The sequence below is a fragment of the Ammospiza nelsoni genome, chromosome 21 (genome assembly GCF_027579445.1).
Source record: "Ammospiza nelsoni isolate bAmmNel1 chromosome 21, bAmmNel1.pri, whole genome shotgun sequence".
Classification (NCBI taxonomy): domain Eukaryota; kingdom Metazoa; phylum Chordata; class Aves; order Passeriformes; family Passerellidae; genus Ammospiza; species Ammospiza nelsoni.
The window spans coordinates 6759447-6778102 of NC_080653.1; the positions used below are offsets into that span (position 1 = coordinate 6759447).

The 18656-nt window shown below is 44.5% G+C and overlaps 1 protein-coding gene across 1 annotated transcript; it reads left to right on the plus strand.

Annotated features, from left to right (window-relative positions):
• Window positions 1-918: 918 nt before the first annotated feature.
• TMEM248 (transmembrane protein 248) lies at window positions 919-17602 on the plus strand. Its single transcript, XM_059487151.1, has 7 exons — window positions 919-1109; window positions 9453-9627; window positions 10551-10836; window positions 12409-12559; window positions 13158-13341; window positions 13921-14064; window positions 14898-17602. The coding sequence occupies exons 2-7, from the start codon at window positions 9469-9471 to the stop codon at window positions 14916-14918; spliced, it is 945 nt and encodes a 314-aa protein (XP_059343134.1). The 5' UTR covers window positions 919-1109; window positions 9453-9468; the 3' UTR covers window positions 14919-17602.
• The last annotated feature ends 1054 nt before the right edge of the window (window positions 17603-18656 follow it).

Here is an 18656-nt window from a genome sequence, read left to right on the forward strand (position 1 = left end):
TCCTTTGGTAAGAAGATATTTTGCAGGAAATGCTGGATCATAAATTATGATTATCACTTATTAATTCAGTGCTGTCATTTTGGAGTTTCTGACCTTTCAGACCCTCATGGGACTGCTGAAGTTTTACATTCCCAAAGCAATTTTAGGGAATATTTTTCACCCAGGTATTTTAAAGCAGAATTACTAATTTATTTTTAATAATTAATTTATTTGAATGCAGAATATTTAGGGAAGGTTTTCTCCCAGCTTGCCCAGCTGTCAGGGACAGTAAACAGCTCCACCAGAGCCCACATTATCCTCGTGGAAATATCGCCATAGTATTACCATTAATAATACTAATTATTAATAATTCGTATTACATTATTAATAATTAATATTACATTATTAATATTATAGATTATTAATAATTATAATAGTGTAATATAAAACAATGGTATCATTCTTATTTATCACGATAAATTTTATTTGCTTTAAGGATTTACCCCGGACCACTTTTAGGTATTGCAATAGGTATCAGTATAGGTAGTTATGTTAGGAAATATTAAAAATAAAGATGTTTGGGGATAATTTTTAGAGGAAAAGGGGAGGGGGAAGGCGGAAACATCGTGAGGGCGGCTGGAGCGGGGAGCGCGGGGCCGAGGCGAGCGCGCCGTGAGGGCCCGGTGCCGTTCCCGGTTCTGTTCCCGGGCCTGTTCCCGCTTCTATTCCCGGTTCCATTCCCAATTCCATTGCCGGTTCCGTTCCCGGTTCCATTCCCAATTCCATTGCCGGTTCCGTTCCCGGTTCCATTCCCCGTTCCGTTCCCGGCCCCTCCTGCGCTGCCGGCGCCGCCTCAATCTTGTCCCCCCCGCGCCACCGTCGGCGGGTGAGGGGTCAGGGCTGCGGCCCGGAAGCGGCGGCGGAGGCGGGGCCCGGTGCCGGGGCCTGTCCGTGTGTCCGGCCCGGGGCTGCCCTGCCCGGGGAGCGGCCTCTGCCCCCGCCCGCCGCCCGTCCGCCCGTGCCCGCAGCCCCGGCAGGGCAGGACCATGGTGCAGAGCCCGCCCGCACGGCAGCGCCGCCGCCTCTGAGCCCCGCCCGGCCCGGGGGCCTGAGCCCCGCCGCGGACGCCGGTAAGGAGCGGACGGGGGCGGCTCTGGGCCCGGCCTGCCGGGGGATGGCGCCGGGGGATGGCGCCGGGTGAGGCCGCTCCGGTACCGGGAGAGCCCCGGGGAGCCTCGGGCCGCGCTGCCCCCGGGCCCCGGCTCGGCTCTGCTGGGGGGTTGTGCCTCGGTTTATTTTTGTTATTTCCATGTAATAATTATGTTGGGAAAGGTCGTCAGCTTGAAGTTTGTGTGCGTGGCGTCGTAGCAGGGAAAAAAAAAAAAAAAAAACAACGGTGAAAAAGAATAATTTCTGTAGCACTAAAAATAGTTGTGCTTCAAAATAGCGTCTCAACAGTGGGGCTTTTTGTGTGGTTGTTTTGGGATGTTTTCCCCGATTTTCTGTACACCTATATTTCATGCTCTTTCACTTTTTTTGGGAGGGTTTAACTTGACTTTTGATCTCCTGATGGTTTTAATAATAAAATTCCTGGTGCATCATGCCTGGAACATGGCTGCTCCATCCCCGCCGTTACATCCCAATTACCCTGGGAGAAAAACCCATTCCAGCACAGCTGGGATTTTATTTTCCCCCATTTTCCCTTTGTTTGCTCTTTAAGGCTTTGTCTTTGGGGGAAATTTATTTCCAGGATTAGCTCTGGAGATGGAATTATCGGGGTGAATTTGCCTGGAGGGCAGATGAGGATTCAGTAATTAAGGTTTGCTCTGCTCTCCCCATCCTCGCTGAACTTCCCCGAAGTTTGGCCGCTGTGGTGGAGACAAAAAACCGGGTCTGGCTGTTGTGGTAAATGATTATTGCGTTTTATCCCGAGGGCTGAGTTACAGGAAAGGCTCCCGATGAATCGCAGTGCCCCAGGGCAGGACCAGCGGCTCGGGTTTCACGGGGAGTGCTGCCCTTCCCTTCCCTTCCCTTCCCTTCCCTTCCCTTCCCTTCCCTTCCCTTCCCTTCCCTTCCCTTCCCTTCCCTTCCCTTCCCTTCCCTTCCCTGCCCGGAGCATCCCGGCGGCTGCAGCTGCTCCCAGCCGGTGTGCTCAGCCCTGGGACAGCTCCTGAGGCAGCCCCAGCACAAATAATCCTCAATTGTGGCCGCAGATCGCTCCCCGAGCCCGGCCCACCGGGCTGGGTTAAACCCCGGTGGCTTTGTTACCTGCCCTGATTTGAGGAGTGGCTCTGCTGGAATGCGATTCTTCTTTTCCGCTTGAAAGACAAGAGCTTGAAAGGTCACCTGAGAGAACAGAGTAGTCCCTGTGCTCGGAGTGCCCGGCTGAGGGACAGACAGAGCCGGGTGTCCTTTGTGAGCTGGGGACAGAGGGACAGAGCCTGGCACAGCCAGGCCCCTCCTGGAGCACCCTGAGCTGATCTGCAGGTCTGGCAGCTGGGATAATCTGATTTTTGTTAAATAACAGCACAGGCTTTGTGGAAATGAAGCTGTTTTATCAGTCTAGCCCTCAACTATTAATGAAACTTGGCTGGTGTCAGAATTGTTTTGCTTTTCCCAAACCTCCTCTTACCCAAAGCATGGCTGGGTGGGAATTAATTTTCTTTCTAAAACTGTCCTGACCTGTGAATAAAGCAGGTTCCCAGGGCTCAGAACTCGCAGGCTTTGTTTTGGATGAAATCTGTGTGTGTGCTGGCATTTGGGGTCTGTTAATCTGTAAAATGGAGAGAACTCCCCCAGCTGGGGCTGGGCAGGCTGAGATCCTGTTTGCTCTGAGCAGTGGGGGTGAAGCACAGACATGAGAATATTCCAGCCACAGCTTTGATATCTCAGCTGTGTCCCAGCTCCCTCGTTTCACTTGGTTTTGCTGCTGTTTCTGTTTCCATCAGTGGCCACTGGCTGTTTTGCTGCTTTTCTCCTTTCTTTCCACACCCAAACTCTGAATTTGCCTTTCCCCAAAGCTGCCATTTCCTCAGCTCGTCAGTCATTTTTCTGCTTGTGATTCAGGCTGTGTATCTGTCTGCATCCCTGTCTCCTCACAGTTCTCATTACAGCCTGAAGAGCCTTTTCCTGGCATTTCTCTGCACTTTCACTGCTGAATTGGGTCCCACATTCCTTAATGAGCAGCTTTAATGAAGTCAACAATTAACCTTGAACTGGTCACTCAACCAGTTTGTGATTATTGAGCAGTTCCTGAGAATTTTCACACTTCTTCATTAAAGCCATCCTGTATTTTTTGATTTCTCATGGATCTTTAAAGGTCCTGTAAAATGGAATAATTTCATTTTTCCTTTCCTCTGCCAGGTTCTCATGCTGAGCACCAGTAACCAGAGTAGCATTTTTAATACAAATTCAAAGTCCTTCATCTATAATTGTGTGTTTTATTGCAGCCTGGGTGATTTGTGTTGTGGTAACTCACGTTGGAAGTCATGACTTGGACAAGCTGGAAGGTTTAAAGATGCCCATGAGCTCTTTTAGCTGGAAGTGGATCCATTCCCATGGCACAGCTCTTGGCAGACAGAGGTGCCTGCTTCAAGTTTGGCACCAAAATGTCTGATTTTCAACCAGAGGTTGAGTTCATTTTGATTTTACAGCTGGGTATGTTTTAAATTATGTTTTTCATTTCTAACAAAAGTCAGAATTCAGAGTTCATTGAACCGGGGGAAAAAAGCTTCCTCGCTCTGTTGCTGCTTCCTGACTTGTAACTTTCCTTGCCTTTTCTCATTCATCATTTTAGGAACTGAGAACATACAAAAAATACTTGGAACTTGTTTGGATTTGTCTGTTTCTGCACGAATTTTTGTTCCAGTGGGAAATGGAAATGAACTTTGCTGTCCCCAGAGCATCAGCTGGCGCAAAGTTCAGGTGCTTGTGGTGAACCCACCAGACTTTGTGAACAGCACAAGTCTGTTGGGAAGGGCTGTCACACACAGATTGAGTAATGTTTGTTTTCCTTTTTATTTTTTACATCATTTTTTTTCAAGTTTTCTGTCTTTATAGAGAGTTGAAGTCAGAAATTTGGGTGTTTGAAATTCAGTCTCAATTTGATCTTGAAAATTTTCCAAATTACTTCCCTTCCTTGGCTTTGTTTCGTGGGCAGACCTGAAGTGCTTGCTGTTGGTGCCCCTCTTGGAGATGCTGAAATTATTAATTAATCTTTGAAAAGTGTTTTGAGGGGTGAAAAGAAACATTTCATGCAAATATGAAGCATTTGCTTCTTTCTATTCATGCAACCCCCTGGTTTTTGTTCATATTCTGCATCCTGATCCTTTATCAGGAGGGAGGAATGTCCTTGTCCACATTTCCAGGTGCTGTTCTCCCCCTGCCCTGTGCAGAGCATTCCAAACCCATTCCCTGCCACTTTCAGCTTCCAGGCTGCAGGAAAATTGAAGTTTTTTGGAAAATGTGAAGTTTTTTTCTCAGTAAACATATTTGTGGATAAAATAGCTCAGCAAACTGATAAGAAACTGGAGCCAATTCCCCTTATCTCCCAGTGGAGCAGATGTGTTTGTGCACAGCTGCTGATGCTGGGGTTATGTTGGGTTGCATTCAAGGACCCAAGGTGATGTTTTTGTGAAGTTTCCTCCTCCACATGCCCTGATTGCTTCCCTCCCTCCCTGTGTGCTGAGGAGAAACTGCTGCCATTTCCTAGGAGTTGTTTGGGTTTGGGTTATTTTGTTCATGCAGGAGGAGCTGCTGTGCCCTGGGGGATTCCTCCAGGTTAAATTCCTCCCTCCTGCCTGCCCTGGTGCTGCTGGGGAAGGTTTTGGGCTGTGCAATTTCATCCCACTCCTAAAAAAATTTTCTGAAGCTGCTGCAGGTCCTAACACCTCTATTTCCCCCAGATTCAGGATGCTGAATTATTTTCCTTACACTTGGTCTTGAGCCTCATCAGGTTGTCCCAGTATTACTGCGCCTGAGTGGGTGCTGCTGGTGATAGAGAGACGGTGAATCTTGTATTTTGATCAGAAGGCTTGATTTATTAAGATATTATATATAATACATTATAACTATACTAATAAAATATAAAGAAAAATTTGCAAAGTAATTAAGCTAGCTAAAAATAAATAGAAAGAATCTACTACAAAGTTGTATTCAAAAACTTAATTCTCTAGCTTACACTAGTGATTAGCCCTTAATTATAAACATAAAAAATGAGTTAATTAAAGTGTCTCTGTTGCATTCCACAGCAACTAATAATAATTATTTACTTTGTTTTTTAAAACATCTAACCTCTAAAAAACGCAGAAATCCAAAAAAAAAGGATTTCTGTAGAAAAATGTCTGCAACAGTCCCAGAGCCACCTCCCCAGCCTGTCCAGATCCTGTCACTGCCATTGGTGTCACTGCCAAGCTTGTCCCCATGTCCCTGTCACCCCCAAGACGCTGAACAGCACCAGCCCCATCAGCTCACACAACTCTGATTTTCATTTTGCTTTGTTTTCACTCTTAGACATCAAATTTGAAGAAAAGAAATCCAAATGAAAGCTGATTTTGGTACCTGTTTATTGTTGTTAAAGGTGTTTGAGGTGAACACTGCTTTGTTTGCGTTTATTTGTGGCTGCTTTCCCATGGTCTGTTTGGTTTGTATTTGTAAATATTCCTTTGGCACACAACATAAAGTGGTTCACCCTGAGCTGACCCATTTCCTAACCCCTCCTGGTAGGGGGGCACCTTTGAAAATACAATTTATTTATTTTTTTGAGCTGCACAGCTCTTTAAACACTGCTCTATGCAATGAGATCCTGAAAATTGAAAAACTTATGAGATGCTGGGACAGGCACTGCTGCCTCCTGCCCTTCTCCTTCACCCAATTTTCCTCCTTAGGGTATTTCAGTGGTGATTTCCCATTTAAACCCCTCCTCTAGAGTGATCACCTTGCCCTCACAACAAGAAGGGAAATACCTGTGAGGAAATTCCATCATTTTAAGCTTTCTAGTGGCAGGGAGGTGGATGACATTATTGACAAAAATGTCAAACCTCTTTGATCTCTTTAAAATTCATATTTGGTTTTGGGTTTTTCATGTTGGTAAGTGCAGTTTTGCTTTCAATACCTGCCTTAGTGCAGCATATGGGGTTTTTATTGTTCTTAGGAATTCAAGCTCCTTTGATATTAAACCTCCAAATGGGAATTCAATATTTCAGCTGTGACTCATTGTGCATTGACTTTTTGGTCTTTGCAATAGACTTGAAGATTTTCCTTGTTTGCAATTTAGCCTTGAAAAACTCATCAGTCTCTTTCAGCAGCTTCCTCTTCCACACTCTTTCACCCAAAAATAAAGAGGAATTCACAATGTTGCTCCTTTGAGATTGCTGTCAGGAGCTGTTTTGGAGGAAATCTCCCCAAAATATAGAATATTTTTAATTCTGTGTTTCTCTGGCACTCTGATTAAACTGTTGTATTTCCCCCCTTTTACCATTTAAATCTTTTTCCCTGCCTGGGTTTGTGGATGCTGATTTAAGAGCTCAACATCTCCAGGCTTTGCTGGTGAGCTGTAACTCCTGCTGAACATCCCTCGTGCCCAGCAATTACCTTGGATCTGCTGGCCAATGTTCCAGCCTGGCAGTTTTCATTCTTGAGCTCCTTGTTTAGTCTGACTGGGGAGATTTTTATTGCACCAAGTATTAAAAGGCTTTGCTGGAGTGCAGAGAGGCAGCAGCAGTCATTAGAGCCACTCACTAAATTATTTATTTGGCTAAAAAGTGAAATCTGATCTTGCATGCCTGACCTGCCAGGAGGTAAAAGCATTGTTTTGTTTTGGTTTGGTTTTTTTTTTTTATTTTTTTAACTGTGAACAAGAAATAAAAGTTTAAATTATATTCTTGAAGTTATTCATTTACACAGAGAAGGAAGTCAGTTACTAGAGCTGGCAGAAGAGTTGTGATGCATTGTGATTCTGACAGAGAGGAGTTTGAGGAACCCTGAAAATCCACAGACACTTTGATGTGATGCACTGATCTGCATCACAAATTCCGTGACAATTAAAGTCATTTAAGTACTTTGATTAAAAAATCAGTAATTCTTCAGGCAGCAGCATGGCAACATTCATCCTCGTGCTTTCCCCCACTGCTGTTTTCATGTCAGCTCCAGCACTGAAATCCACAGTTGTTCCCTTTTCCCTCCCAAATGCTCCAAAGGCACATTACTCCTCAGAAATTGCAGCTTATGGCATTTTCTAATTGCTTTCAAAGCCACTGAGTTATGGCAGCATATTAAACAACTGGCACTTAAAAGCTGGTGATCTCTTACATAAAAATATTAGCCTGAATATTTCCCTGTGTAGGATTTTCAGCACATCCCTGTTTTGTTTTTTTGTTTTTTATTTTTTATGGCTGTGGCAAACAAATTCTGATAGAGCTGATGGAAACCCCTTTAAAAAAGGAATCCCAGCCCTGGGTGTACTGTGGGTGACACTGAGCCCTGATTAAAACTGCAATAAACTCTGCAGCTGTGTTATTTCCTCAAGGAAATCCAGGAGGGGACACTGCCTACAACTCTGCTTTTGGGTTAGGTTTTGACCTCCTTCCATCTCCCCATGTGTGTCCCACGTTTCCAGAAGGAGTATTTGGGATTTTGCCTCTGGATGGAGCATTTGGGGTGTTTAACAGTGGCTCTTTGAAGGAATTTGGTGCCAGGACAAGACAGGCAGGAGGTGCAGGAGGGCGGATCGCTCCCAGCACGATCCCTGCCAGCCCAGCTCCCCTTCCCTGTCCCTGCTCCCTCTGCCACCTGCCCTGCCCGTGCCACAGCTGCTCTGGGACAAGGTTCTGGTAAGGGGAACGTTTCTCATCACCTTTTCTTCCCCTCTCACCCCTCTCCTTTCCCTGCTTTTCACCCTGGTTTTGTAGAGGTGTTCGCAGCACCTGCTTCTCACTGAGAAAAACCTCCTGGGCTTTGCAGGGTGGATGGTGCAAAATAATAAAGCCAGGGTGAGATCTTGAGCTCTGTCCCAGCAGGTTTCAGCCAGGACAGCGAGTGGGGACTCAGCAGGCACAGCCCAGGGTTGTGTTGTTGACACTGCACCTCTGTCTCTTCTCCCTGAGCTGGATTTTCCCCTCTCTGGGACACTTGTCAATATTTCTTCTGCTAACAGGAACTGCTGAAGCATTCCTGCCAGTAAAACCCTGAGTATACACAAGGAAGTTGGGATCATTGTACTCTGTGGGCTCTGAAAAGGGCTTTGTCTTCAGGCTTGTTCTTTACCCTTCTTTTGTTTTCTCTTAAATCAATAGATCACAGATCCCTCCCTGCCTTGCCCTGTGCCTCTCTCATCCTCTCAGCTGCCACTTTTCAGCCCTGCTACACTGGATTGGAAATAGGAGCCAGTGGGAATCACCCCAAAATGCAGGAGCATTTCTTAATTCAGTGCTATCAGATCTCTGTGGATGTTCCAGTTTAACCCTTGCAGTACAGAATTGTCTTTGCCTTTCCCTCAGAATTGTGGAGATAGCAGCACATTGCTAGGAGCAGGTTTAGTTGGGGTTGAAAGCCTTTTCAGCCAGGGTTTTAGGTAGAACAAAGATAAAGGTGGGCTTGGAGTTCCTCCTTGCAGAGCTTCTGAAGGAGATGCCACAAGGCTGCCCTTTAACTCCTGGCTCTTTGCATTTCCCTGCCTGTGGAGATGGGGAAGCTGATCCAGGAATTTAGGTCTTTCTGCTCTGCAGATAAAAATTCAGGAGGGGAATCAGACAAAATATTATATTTGGGGCAAAAATTAATGACTTGGGACATTTTATCAGTGTGTAAAGTCCTGCTTATGCTTACAGACAGAACAAAAATTCTAGATCGTGCAAGAATTAAATAAAGACCAGGAGTGTTCCATCCTCCACCTTAATGCAGTTTTTTGGGTGTTTTTGCCCATAGGATTCTTGATGCAAAAGCCTGAAATAATGTAGGGCTGCTTTTCAGATCCTGCTTTGAAAATAAAAGCATTTGGGGTGGGGTAAAGAGGGATCCTTAAGGTTTCAACCTCAGTTTTCAAAGGATGTGCAGAGTTTGAAAATAGAGGCATTTGGTGTGGGGTAAAGAGGGATCCTCAAGCTCCAGCCTCAGTTTTCAAAGATGTGCAGAGTTTGGTTTGTGCCTTGGTGCATTCAGACATTGCTGGCATTCAGATGTAGCAGTGATACCTGCCTGGGCAAAGGCAAGAAGAACTGGCTTTATTACTGATCAGTGATGCTGGGCTGTGCTGGAAGCCCTCATTGTTTAAAAGCTGTTCCCAGCTGGCACTTTGAGGCCCTGGGAAGGTGATGTGGAGCCTGTTCTGATTTCATGGAATACAGCAGTGATCAGAATCAGCCATGGAATTTAATCCCAGTTCTGTGTACAATCCCATTTCTCTCCTGTGTGATCCACCCCCCCCCAGCTGTAACACACAGTGCAGTGACTCTGTTGGAACATTCCTTCCCCCTCAGGTGAACAATCAGAATAATGTTCTACATAAACCTGTTGGAGAACCTGAAGGTTTACATCAGCAGCCGCCCTCCGCTCGTGGTCTTTATGATCAGCGTGAGCGCCATGGCCATTGCCTTCCTCACTCTGGGCTACTTCTTCAAGATCAAGGAGATCAAATCCCCAGAAATGACAGAGGTATGTGCAAAAATGATGCTCATTTGGAAAACATGCCAAAAGTTAGGCTTTTTCCCCTCTCAGATAGCACAGAGTTGTGTGGGGGATTGTCTCCATGTTATTTTCAGAAGGGCTGTTGGGATGGGTGTTTGTTGGTTGTTTTATATCAAGGATGAGGCCAAATCATTTGTCATGGATCTTCCCTGCTGTGGCTAGGAACCTTTCAGTTTGTTATTTAGGTGTTATTCAGTTTGTTTATTTAGCTGGTTTGGGGAACTTCTTCCCTCAGCACTGTCCTGAACTTGGGCAGAAACTGCTCATCCCTGAGTGTGGTGAGGGGCTGGGAACACAAACCCTGTGAGGAGCCACTGAGGGAGCTGGGGGTGCTCAGCCTGGAGAAAAGGAGACTCAGGGGTGACCTTGTCACTTTATAACTCCCTGAAAGGTGCCTGTGCTCAGCTGGGGCTGGGCTCTTTCTCCAGGCAGCACTGACACAACCAGAGCACACAGACTCAGGCTGCACCAAGGGAAATATAGGCTGAATATTAGGAAAACTTTTTTACAGAATGAGTGATAAAGTTCTGGATTGGCTGCCCAGGGAGGTGGTAGAGTCCTCATCCCTGGGTGTGTTTAACAAAGCCTGGATGTGGCACTGGGTGCCAGGGTTTGGCTGAGGTGCTGGGGCTGGGTTGGACTCCATGATCTTGAAGGTCTCATCCAACCGGGTGATTCTGTGAATTCTGTGAACAGATGAGTTTCCTTTCCAGCTCAGGGGAGGGAGCTGGGGCTGAACCCATCTGACTTGTGCAAACAGCTTTGCTGTAGCTGAGGCAGCCCTGCTGCTGTTTGTGCTGCTCTCTGAGCCGTGATTTTTGTTCAATGGCCTGGAACCGGGCGAGGCAGGAGCTCCTTCATGGGCTTAAAATCTCCCCTTTTGCTTTAAGGACTGGAACACTTTCCTGCTGAGGTTTAATGATTTGGACTTCTGTATATCTGAGAATGAAACCTTGAAGCACCTCCTGAACGACACCACAACCCCAGAGAGCACCGTGACCAGCGGGCAGGCCAGGTCCTCCACACAGTCCCCACAGACCCTCGAGGACTCTGGTCCCATCAACATCTCTGTCACCATCACGCTGACCCTGGACCCTCTGAGACCTTTTGGGGGATACTCTCGCAATGTCACACACCTCAGCTCCACCATTTTTGGGCACCAGATTGGACTTTCAGGTAGGCAAGGCTGGACCTTCAACAATTCAGGTTGCAGTTGGCTTTTAGTGGTTTTTTCCTAACCTTTCATGGGGGGATTGGCTTCAAACTGGAACTAAAGAGGTTTGGATTAAATATTAGGAAGAAATTCTTTATTGTGAGGGTGATGAGTACTCAGAAGTGTGGCTGCCCCATCCCTGGGTGTCCAAGGTCAGGTTGGGCAGGGCTTGGAGCAACCTGGGCTGGTGGAAAGTGTCCCTGCCCATGGCAGGGGTGGAACAAGATTGTTTTTAGGGTCCCCTCCGACCCAAACCATCCTATGATTCCAAATAATGATATTATTTTATTATTTCCAAACTATCATAATATCATTATTTTATTTAAAATAATGATATTATTTTAATGATATTATTTATTTTATTATATAGTGATTATTTTAAGCCTTATATCATCAAATAAAAATTTACCAGCTTACTATGGGTGAGATAACTCTTTTGCACAGAACACAGATGTGCTCCCAGATTTATTGTGAGTTTATTCCTGTATGGAGCTCTTGTTTGTTAGAGGAACTTTTCCCTGCATTCAGAATGGAAAAGAACCTGCAGGCGTGCCAAGATCAGGCTTGGCAGTTTGAAATGATTAAACCTAATGACAATGGAAGGTCATTTTTAAGCCAGCAAAATTCCAAACAGTGACTCTCTTCAGTTTTGTCTTGATCCATCAAGTCCTCAGCTGACATTTCAAATGTGGCATAGATGCACTAGAGAGTATTATGTTGCCTGAAAAATTCTAGTTTATCTAAAATGCATAAGTGAATCAGCTTTAATATCACAAACAGCAGCAGATAAGATGATTATGGCTTCTGTGGTGTGCAGAGACCAATCTGCTCTCTGGCTGCCTGCCAGGAAGTTTTGATAGGAGTTCATAGAGAATTAATAGGAATTGATAATAGAACCTCACTGTGTTTTAGCTTTCAGCCAGAATTGCATTTTATAATAATGTTGAAGGTCTTGAACCTGTGGAGAGACATTGCCAGTAGCTGCAAATGTGCATTACTGGGTTTCTGTTGTTATTTTGTTGCTGCTTTGAGAGCTACCAAATGCAAGTTCCATTTGCAGCAGCCTGGATTTGTTTTCAGTCTGAATTTCTCCACGTGGAGTTACCATACAGGACTCAATGTGCAGTTCAGTATCTCCTGGCACCTTTTTCTCTACACAAAATATCTCCAGTTTGAAAAGTGAGCATCAGAAAAAACAGATGTGGAACAAATTTCTTAGGAGGAGAAAATTCTTTTCTAATGAAGGCCTGTGAACATGCATGAATTCACTTAGAAAGAGTTTTTAATTTCTGAAAGCAGCCTGATGAGGCTGGGAGAGGTGGGAGAGATTAGAAAGAGCAGCAGCTGGGGGATTTTCTGCTTTGTTTTGGGTTTAACTTTTCTCTTTGCTCTCTTTGTTGCCTGCAAAGATCCGGGCTGACTCCAAAGGGTGATGTTTCCTGCCTTCATCATCTGTGTGTTCTCCTTCTCCCAGCAATTGTTGCTCAGATACTTTTGTGACCCAAATCCCAGCTTTCCTTGTGTCTCTCTCACAGGCAGAGAATCCCACGAGGAGATAAACATCACCTTCACCCTGCCGGCAGCCTGGAACTCTGACGAGTGTGTCCTGCACGGCCACTGCGAGCAGGTGGTGTTCAGCACCTGCATGACTGTGACAGCAGCCAGCAACGTGTTCCCAGTCACAGTGTGAGTGCAGCTCTCCCCAGGGGCTGCTTCCTGCCCCACCCATTCCTCTGAGCTCTTAGCTCCTCCTGAAAATTCCTGTTGATCGTGGAAATTCCATCCTTGCACTCCTTCCCCCGTGGTAAAGCGTTTGTCACAAAGCCTTTGCTGTCTTTGTGATTTTTTGGCCCATGCCTCCCTTTTAAACTTCACTGGGAGCAAGGGAATCAGTGGAAATTTAAGGGATTTACCCCATAATTGAGTTCCAGAGATGAGATTTGACACTGAGGTTCTCACCCTGTTCCCTGCTGAGAGATCAGCACAAGGCAAAGGCTGCTTTGCCTTCACCGAAATATCTTCCTTTGTCTTCTCTGGGGAAGCCTTAGGAAAACCAGTGTTTTTCCAATTAAGCTGTGGGATGTTGGCTCAGTGCAACAACATGCAGTTAAATTCTGATTTTAGCATAGCAATCATGTGGCTTTTGGGGTTTTTAACCTAAACTTTGGGGTTTTGTTGTTGCTTTGGAAGGCCCAAACTAAAACCATGTTTTGAGAAGCAAAGTTGTCCTGGTTGAACATGGAAAACACATTTCAGGGTGCTGATTATTTCTGTTTTCTTGCAGTCAGCCACCACATTGTGTTCCTGAAACCTACAGCAATGCCACTCTGTGGTACAAGATCTTCACCACGGCCAGGGACTCGAACACAAAATATGCCCAGGATTACAACCCCTTCTGGTGTTACAAGGGAGCAATTGGCAAAGTCTACCATGCTTTAAACCCCAAACTAACTGTCATAGTTCCAGATGTAAGTGCTGGGCTGTTCCTCTGGTGTTTTCAGTAAATGCTTAGCTCTGGTTTCATTGGGTATGGTTCCTAAAATTGTCATTTTTGCTGCTGGTTTATTGTGTGGTTTCATTGAATATGGTTCCTAAAATTGCCATTTTTGCTGCTGGTTTATTGTGTGGTTTCATTGAATATGGTTCCTAAAATTGTCATTTTTGCTGTTGGTTTATTGTATGGTTTCATTGAATATGGTTCCTAAAATTGTCATTTTTGCTGCTGGTTTATTGTGTGGTGTGAGGGCTGAGAATGCTCCACCCTAATGGATTTGGTGATCTTCATCCATGTGCCTCACAGCTCTTAATAACCACCATTTATAATTCGAAATCATTTCACAAAAGCCTCTGCCAATATTTGGAAAAATACCCTTAACACAGATCTTTATCATAAAAGCATTTTGTGCCACAATTAGGAATCACTTCCATTGCTGTGTAAAGGGGAGAAAGTTGATTAATGAAGTAATTTCTGGGTTGATCTGTTAATTATTGCTTTAATGTCCAATGCTAAGCCAGTGAATGGTTTTAATTTGGTTTTTTGTGTGCAGGATGATCGCTCTCTAATAAACCTGCACCTCATGCACACCAGTTACTTCCTCTTTGTGATGGTGATCACAATGTTCTGCTATGCAGTCATTAAAGGCAGACCAAGCAAACTGAGGCAAAGCAACACAGAATTCTGCCCTGAAAAGGTGAGTGTGTACTAACAAAATCCTGGCTCTGATAAGGAAGCAGAGAAAAGCTCCTGTTGGGCAGAGGACAGACTGGTTTTTCTTGTCTCTGGAGATGGGGATTTAATTCCTTTCATTGTGGACAGTGCAGGTAGGGGTTATAAAATCCACACAAGGGCTTTAGAGATCCTCAAAATGAGATTTCTGTCCTGCAGAAATGGATTATTGCAGCTCAGGAAGTGCTGGGCTGTGACTCTTCTGCCATAATTGTGGTGTTGCTTGAACTGTTTAGTGTGAAGCAATGAGCAGGTGCCATTAAATCTTCATTTATTCATTATCTTCTACCACAACAGACTGAAAACCCTGAGTAAAACATGATACATAATTCTAAGGGTTGTTCATCAGAATTAAGTTAAAAACAAAGCTGTTGAAAGAGTCATTGGTTGTTAATCAGAATTAAGTTAAAAACAGTAACAAAGCTGGTGAAAGAATCAGTGTTACCTTGGGGATCTGCAGTTTGCCTGAAGGATTAAATATTAATATTTTTAATTGAGAAGTAGGAAGCCACTGTTGACCCCTTTTGGTCTTAATGATATTTTGTAGTTTGAGCTGGTTTGGGGTGTTTTTTGTGGGGTTTTGTTTTTGGTGGTTTGGGACTTTTATTCTATTGATTTTTGCAAAGTACAAAATGCCTTCAGACTCCCTTTGATTTCCTTTCCAAGTCAGACTTTCCAAGCTTTCTTTGAAAAGTCAAGGACAGCTCTGCCAGCTCACAGAGATAAATCATATCACTGTTACAGGATTAAGAATTTGCCTTTAATTAAATATTTTCTCTTCCTTTGTTTTTCTTCCAGGTTGCTTTGTCAGAAGCATAAAAACCCTTCCTCCTCCTCCTCCTCCTCCTGAGAACGACCGAAACCATTGCCTGCTGAACCCAGCCTGGGTCTTAACACTCTGTGAATCCATTACCTTGCAATGTTGGTTTATTCCAACCAAAGACATTTCAAAGTGCCTGTAATTGATTTGTACATATTTATAAAAGCAGAATATCCAGAGTAATTCTGAGCAGATGTGCTTGTCCCCTGGCCCTGCCCTGGGACAGCCCCATGGTGGTGTAGATAACTGCAGTGAAAAGGCTCCACAGAGGCAGATTTTTGTCTAGCTGCACCTGGGCAGGTGAAGATGCCTTTGCAAGTGTCTCAAACCAACCAAGAGATGTTTGGTTTTTTGCCCAATCTGTACAGTGTGTTTGAACCAAGTATGCACCTTTGATATAATCCTGCATTTCCAAAGCCACCAATCTACAACATGAATTCAATGTGTGTTTGTGTGGCCTAATACTTTATTCCATTTGCTCCTTGCTTGCAAGAAAAGATATCAACGTTTTAGATTATTTTTTTTTCTCTTTTGGAAGAAAAAAAAAATACATATTCACATTTTAATAGTGCTGTATTTAGGACAAACTTGTGCTTTTATTCATAGTAAAAAAATTAAGAAGTGAAGTCCCATTTTAAACTGTTACTTACTGAAAAGAACTGTTTGATTTTTTTTGTTGTTTTGGTTTGTTTTTTTGGTTTGTTTTTTTGGTATTTCATTTGGCTTGCTGAATGCCAGAGAACCAGTCAGCACAGAGACTATCTGGAAAACTTTTCCACTTGGCCTCCCATCCCCAGCCCTCCAGCCAGGATTGTGTGTCTCTGCTGCAGAGCAGCTGTCTGTAAGCTTTTTTTATTTTTTTTTTCCCTTTTCTTTCTTTTCTTTCTAGAAAGTGAAACTTAATAAAAAGATGTATTGTGTTAGCAGCCTGCTGGGGCTCTGCACAGCCTTGGGCAAGTGCAAAGAGTGAAAGGAAAAAGAGATCCCAGAGTTTGTTCCAGAGCTTCACTGTGTGACTGTGCCTGCAGCTCTGAGGGGCAGCTGCCACTGGCACTGCTGAGCTCTGGCCCATTCAATTCATTAATTTGCCATTTTCTGCAAATTAATGAATGGGGGAAGTGGCCACAAAAGTGGGGATCTTGTGAGGAAGGTCAAAGAAACCACCCAGTGAAACCCCTTCTGTTCTCTGTGTCCATGCTTCACTCAGAGATTTGATTCTGTGCATTTCTCCCTTCTCCATTCTGCCTTTTGCTGCTTTTTCTCCCTGGTTCCTTGAGCAGCCTCCTGAATTTCAGGGCTCAGGCTCTTCCTGCAGCCACTTCCACCCCTGCTTTTAAATCTCACTGGTTGCCTTAACTGACTTTTTATTTTCTCCCAGCTTTCATTCATTCCTTCATTCACTCCTTCATTCCTTCCCACAGGCTTTTTTTCCTCCTCATTTTGCTCCAGACTCCTCAGAAGAAAAAAGCCAAGTGAGAATCTCATAGTCTCAGTGATGCTGGCAGAAAATTCCCAGTTAATTCCCTCCAGACACCACTCCTGGTCTGTGTGTGTTGGGACTTCAAAAAGTTCACGAGTGTTCAGGGTGTTTGAGCAGTCACAGTTTTGTTTCCTCCCACAGTTTCAGTTTCCCTAAATTGGGATTACCTGACATGTTTTCCTCCAGGGAATGTTAAGGCAAAGCTTTAGAGATGGCCTGGTTTGAAGTTTAGGGATTAAAAGAAGCTCCCAGTTTTTTCCTGATGCTGCTGTGGGCTGCTGCTGCTTCCCTGGGGGTGAGACAGGCCAAGAGCTCCTCCTGAGCTGTTCCTAAATCCCACAAATTAATCCTCACTCCAAGAGCTGCCTCTGAGGGTGGCTGGATCTGGGCCCCAAAGGCAGGAATAGGAGATGGATTGGGAGAGAGGAATCCTGGAAATACCCAAAATCCCCTGATTTCTCCAGGAAAGCAAAGCAAATCCTTTCTCCTTCAACAAATTGCAGCTCCAAACATCCCAGCTGGAATTTGGGCTCTTGGGGGAACCATTTGGGAATGAAAGGAACCTCCTTGGCAACTTCTCCCCCACTTTCTGCACCCCCAGGAATATTCAAGATTGTCACCCACAGATGCAGAAGGGAAAAGGTTGGAGAGTTTTGGATTTTTGGCCTTAGTTCATCCTTTTCCCCCCTGTACTGCAGCAGGGAGGTGCAGGGTGTCCCAGCAGGCCAAGTGCTGGAATGCTGAGGAATATTGGATTGTTCCCAGGTGATGTACAAAGTTAAATGCAGCCAAACAGAAGAGTTAAAACTTAATATTAAAGTTCAGATCATATTGATCTTTCCTTTTTTTGTTTTCTTTTTTCTTTTTAACTATGACTTGAATCAGTTTTGATTCTATTTGTACGTGTTTTCTTGTTCTTAGAAAGCTGCCATTTTCTTTTTTTTTTGTTTCTTTTTTTTTTTTTTTTTTTTTTTTTGCATTTTCTTTGGCATTACATAGAAAATCTGAGCCTTGGTTTCAACCCTCTGCAGGTGATTGTAGGGTTCCAGATGGCTGTTTTTTGTTTTGTTTTGTTCTTACATTTCACTTGTCTTGTTGCATGATGGTTAATAGCTGATTTGGAAATGACATTTCTCTCCTAGATTAATTTTTGTGTTTGTAAGATGTGCATATTGCTTTGCAGAATAAAAACTATGAAGTTTATCCTTGCTGTCTTTATTTCCACAGCCTGATGGCTGCAGAGCTTTCATAAATCAACCAAAATTACGTGGAGCACAGGAGGAAATCAGGGAAAAACCTGCAGCAAAATGAAATTGAATTTGGGTTGTAAATTCTCTTTTTCTCCCCAGCACTCATCAAAACCTTGCTGGAGATGAATTGCCTGGCAGGGAGAAAATCAATCTGAAGGTAGCAGCCCCTGTTTCTCTTTAACTCCTGGGACTTGTTTCTCTGCTGTCACCAAAATTTGGATTCCTGAGCCTTCCCTGTGCTGGGAGATGCTCAGGAGCTGCACTCACACAAAGGATCCATTGTGGCTCCTTCCTCTCAGCTTTTGCCAAATTTCTGGGTGCAGTCTGAGGCCTGACCTAGAGGTGTCTGTGAGCCCTGGCTGGGAACAGCTCAGAGACCAAAAGGAGGGTTTGGGTGTCCTTGCAGCCCATGGCTGAGCTGTCCCTGTCCCTCAGAGCCCTGTCCCTGCTCTGCCTTTTCCTGGGCTGCTGGGACACCTTGGTTTGTGTTTCTGCTTTTTAAAGATTTTTACAGCTCTGCTGTGACTTTTACTGACAGCTAAAAACTGGATCACCCCAGCTCTGCCCTGCTCTGCAAGGCTTCCTGGCAGAACCAATATTCCTTTATTTACCTCCTGAAGAAGTTTCTTTACACAACTGTTGGGATCTAAGCATAGATTTCCCTGGGCTGCCTTATTTTTAGCTCCTTGCAACAAAATTCGGGCACCTCAATGGAATAAATAGCAATAAGATTCAACCTGTAGTGACAGAGTAAGGCAAGGCAGAGAGCAGCTTTTTAAAATGTTTGTGAATAGAAAAATGTCACATTTTCGTGTCATTTGTCTTTTGAAAGATAATATTCCAGCAAGAAGGGGCTTTATAGTGAGGAAGGTGGTAAAATATTCCCTGTGGTCATGGGATAATCACACCTTGGAGTTGTTTTGTCAGTGGGGAAAGGATGAGAGAGCCCTGGAGCAGCTCAGCTCAGGTGAGGGGCTGAAAAACAGGCGTGTCCTTGGATTTTGTGT

Coding starts and splice junctions, on each gene's coding strand:
- TMEM248 (XM_059487151.1), top strand. CDS start 9,469: ATGTTCTACATAAACCTGTTGGAGAACCTGAAGGTTTACATCAGCAGC. Junction 12,560..13,157: donor AACGTGTTCCCAGTCACAGT/GTGAGTGCAGCT, acceptor GTTTTCTTGCAG/TCAGCCACCACATTGTGTTC. Junction 13,342..13,920: donor TAACTGTCATAGTTCCAGAT/GTAAGTGCTGGG, acceptor TTTTGTGTGCAG/GATGATCGCTCTCTAATAAA.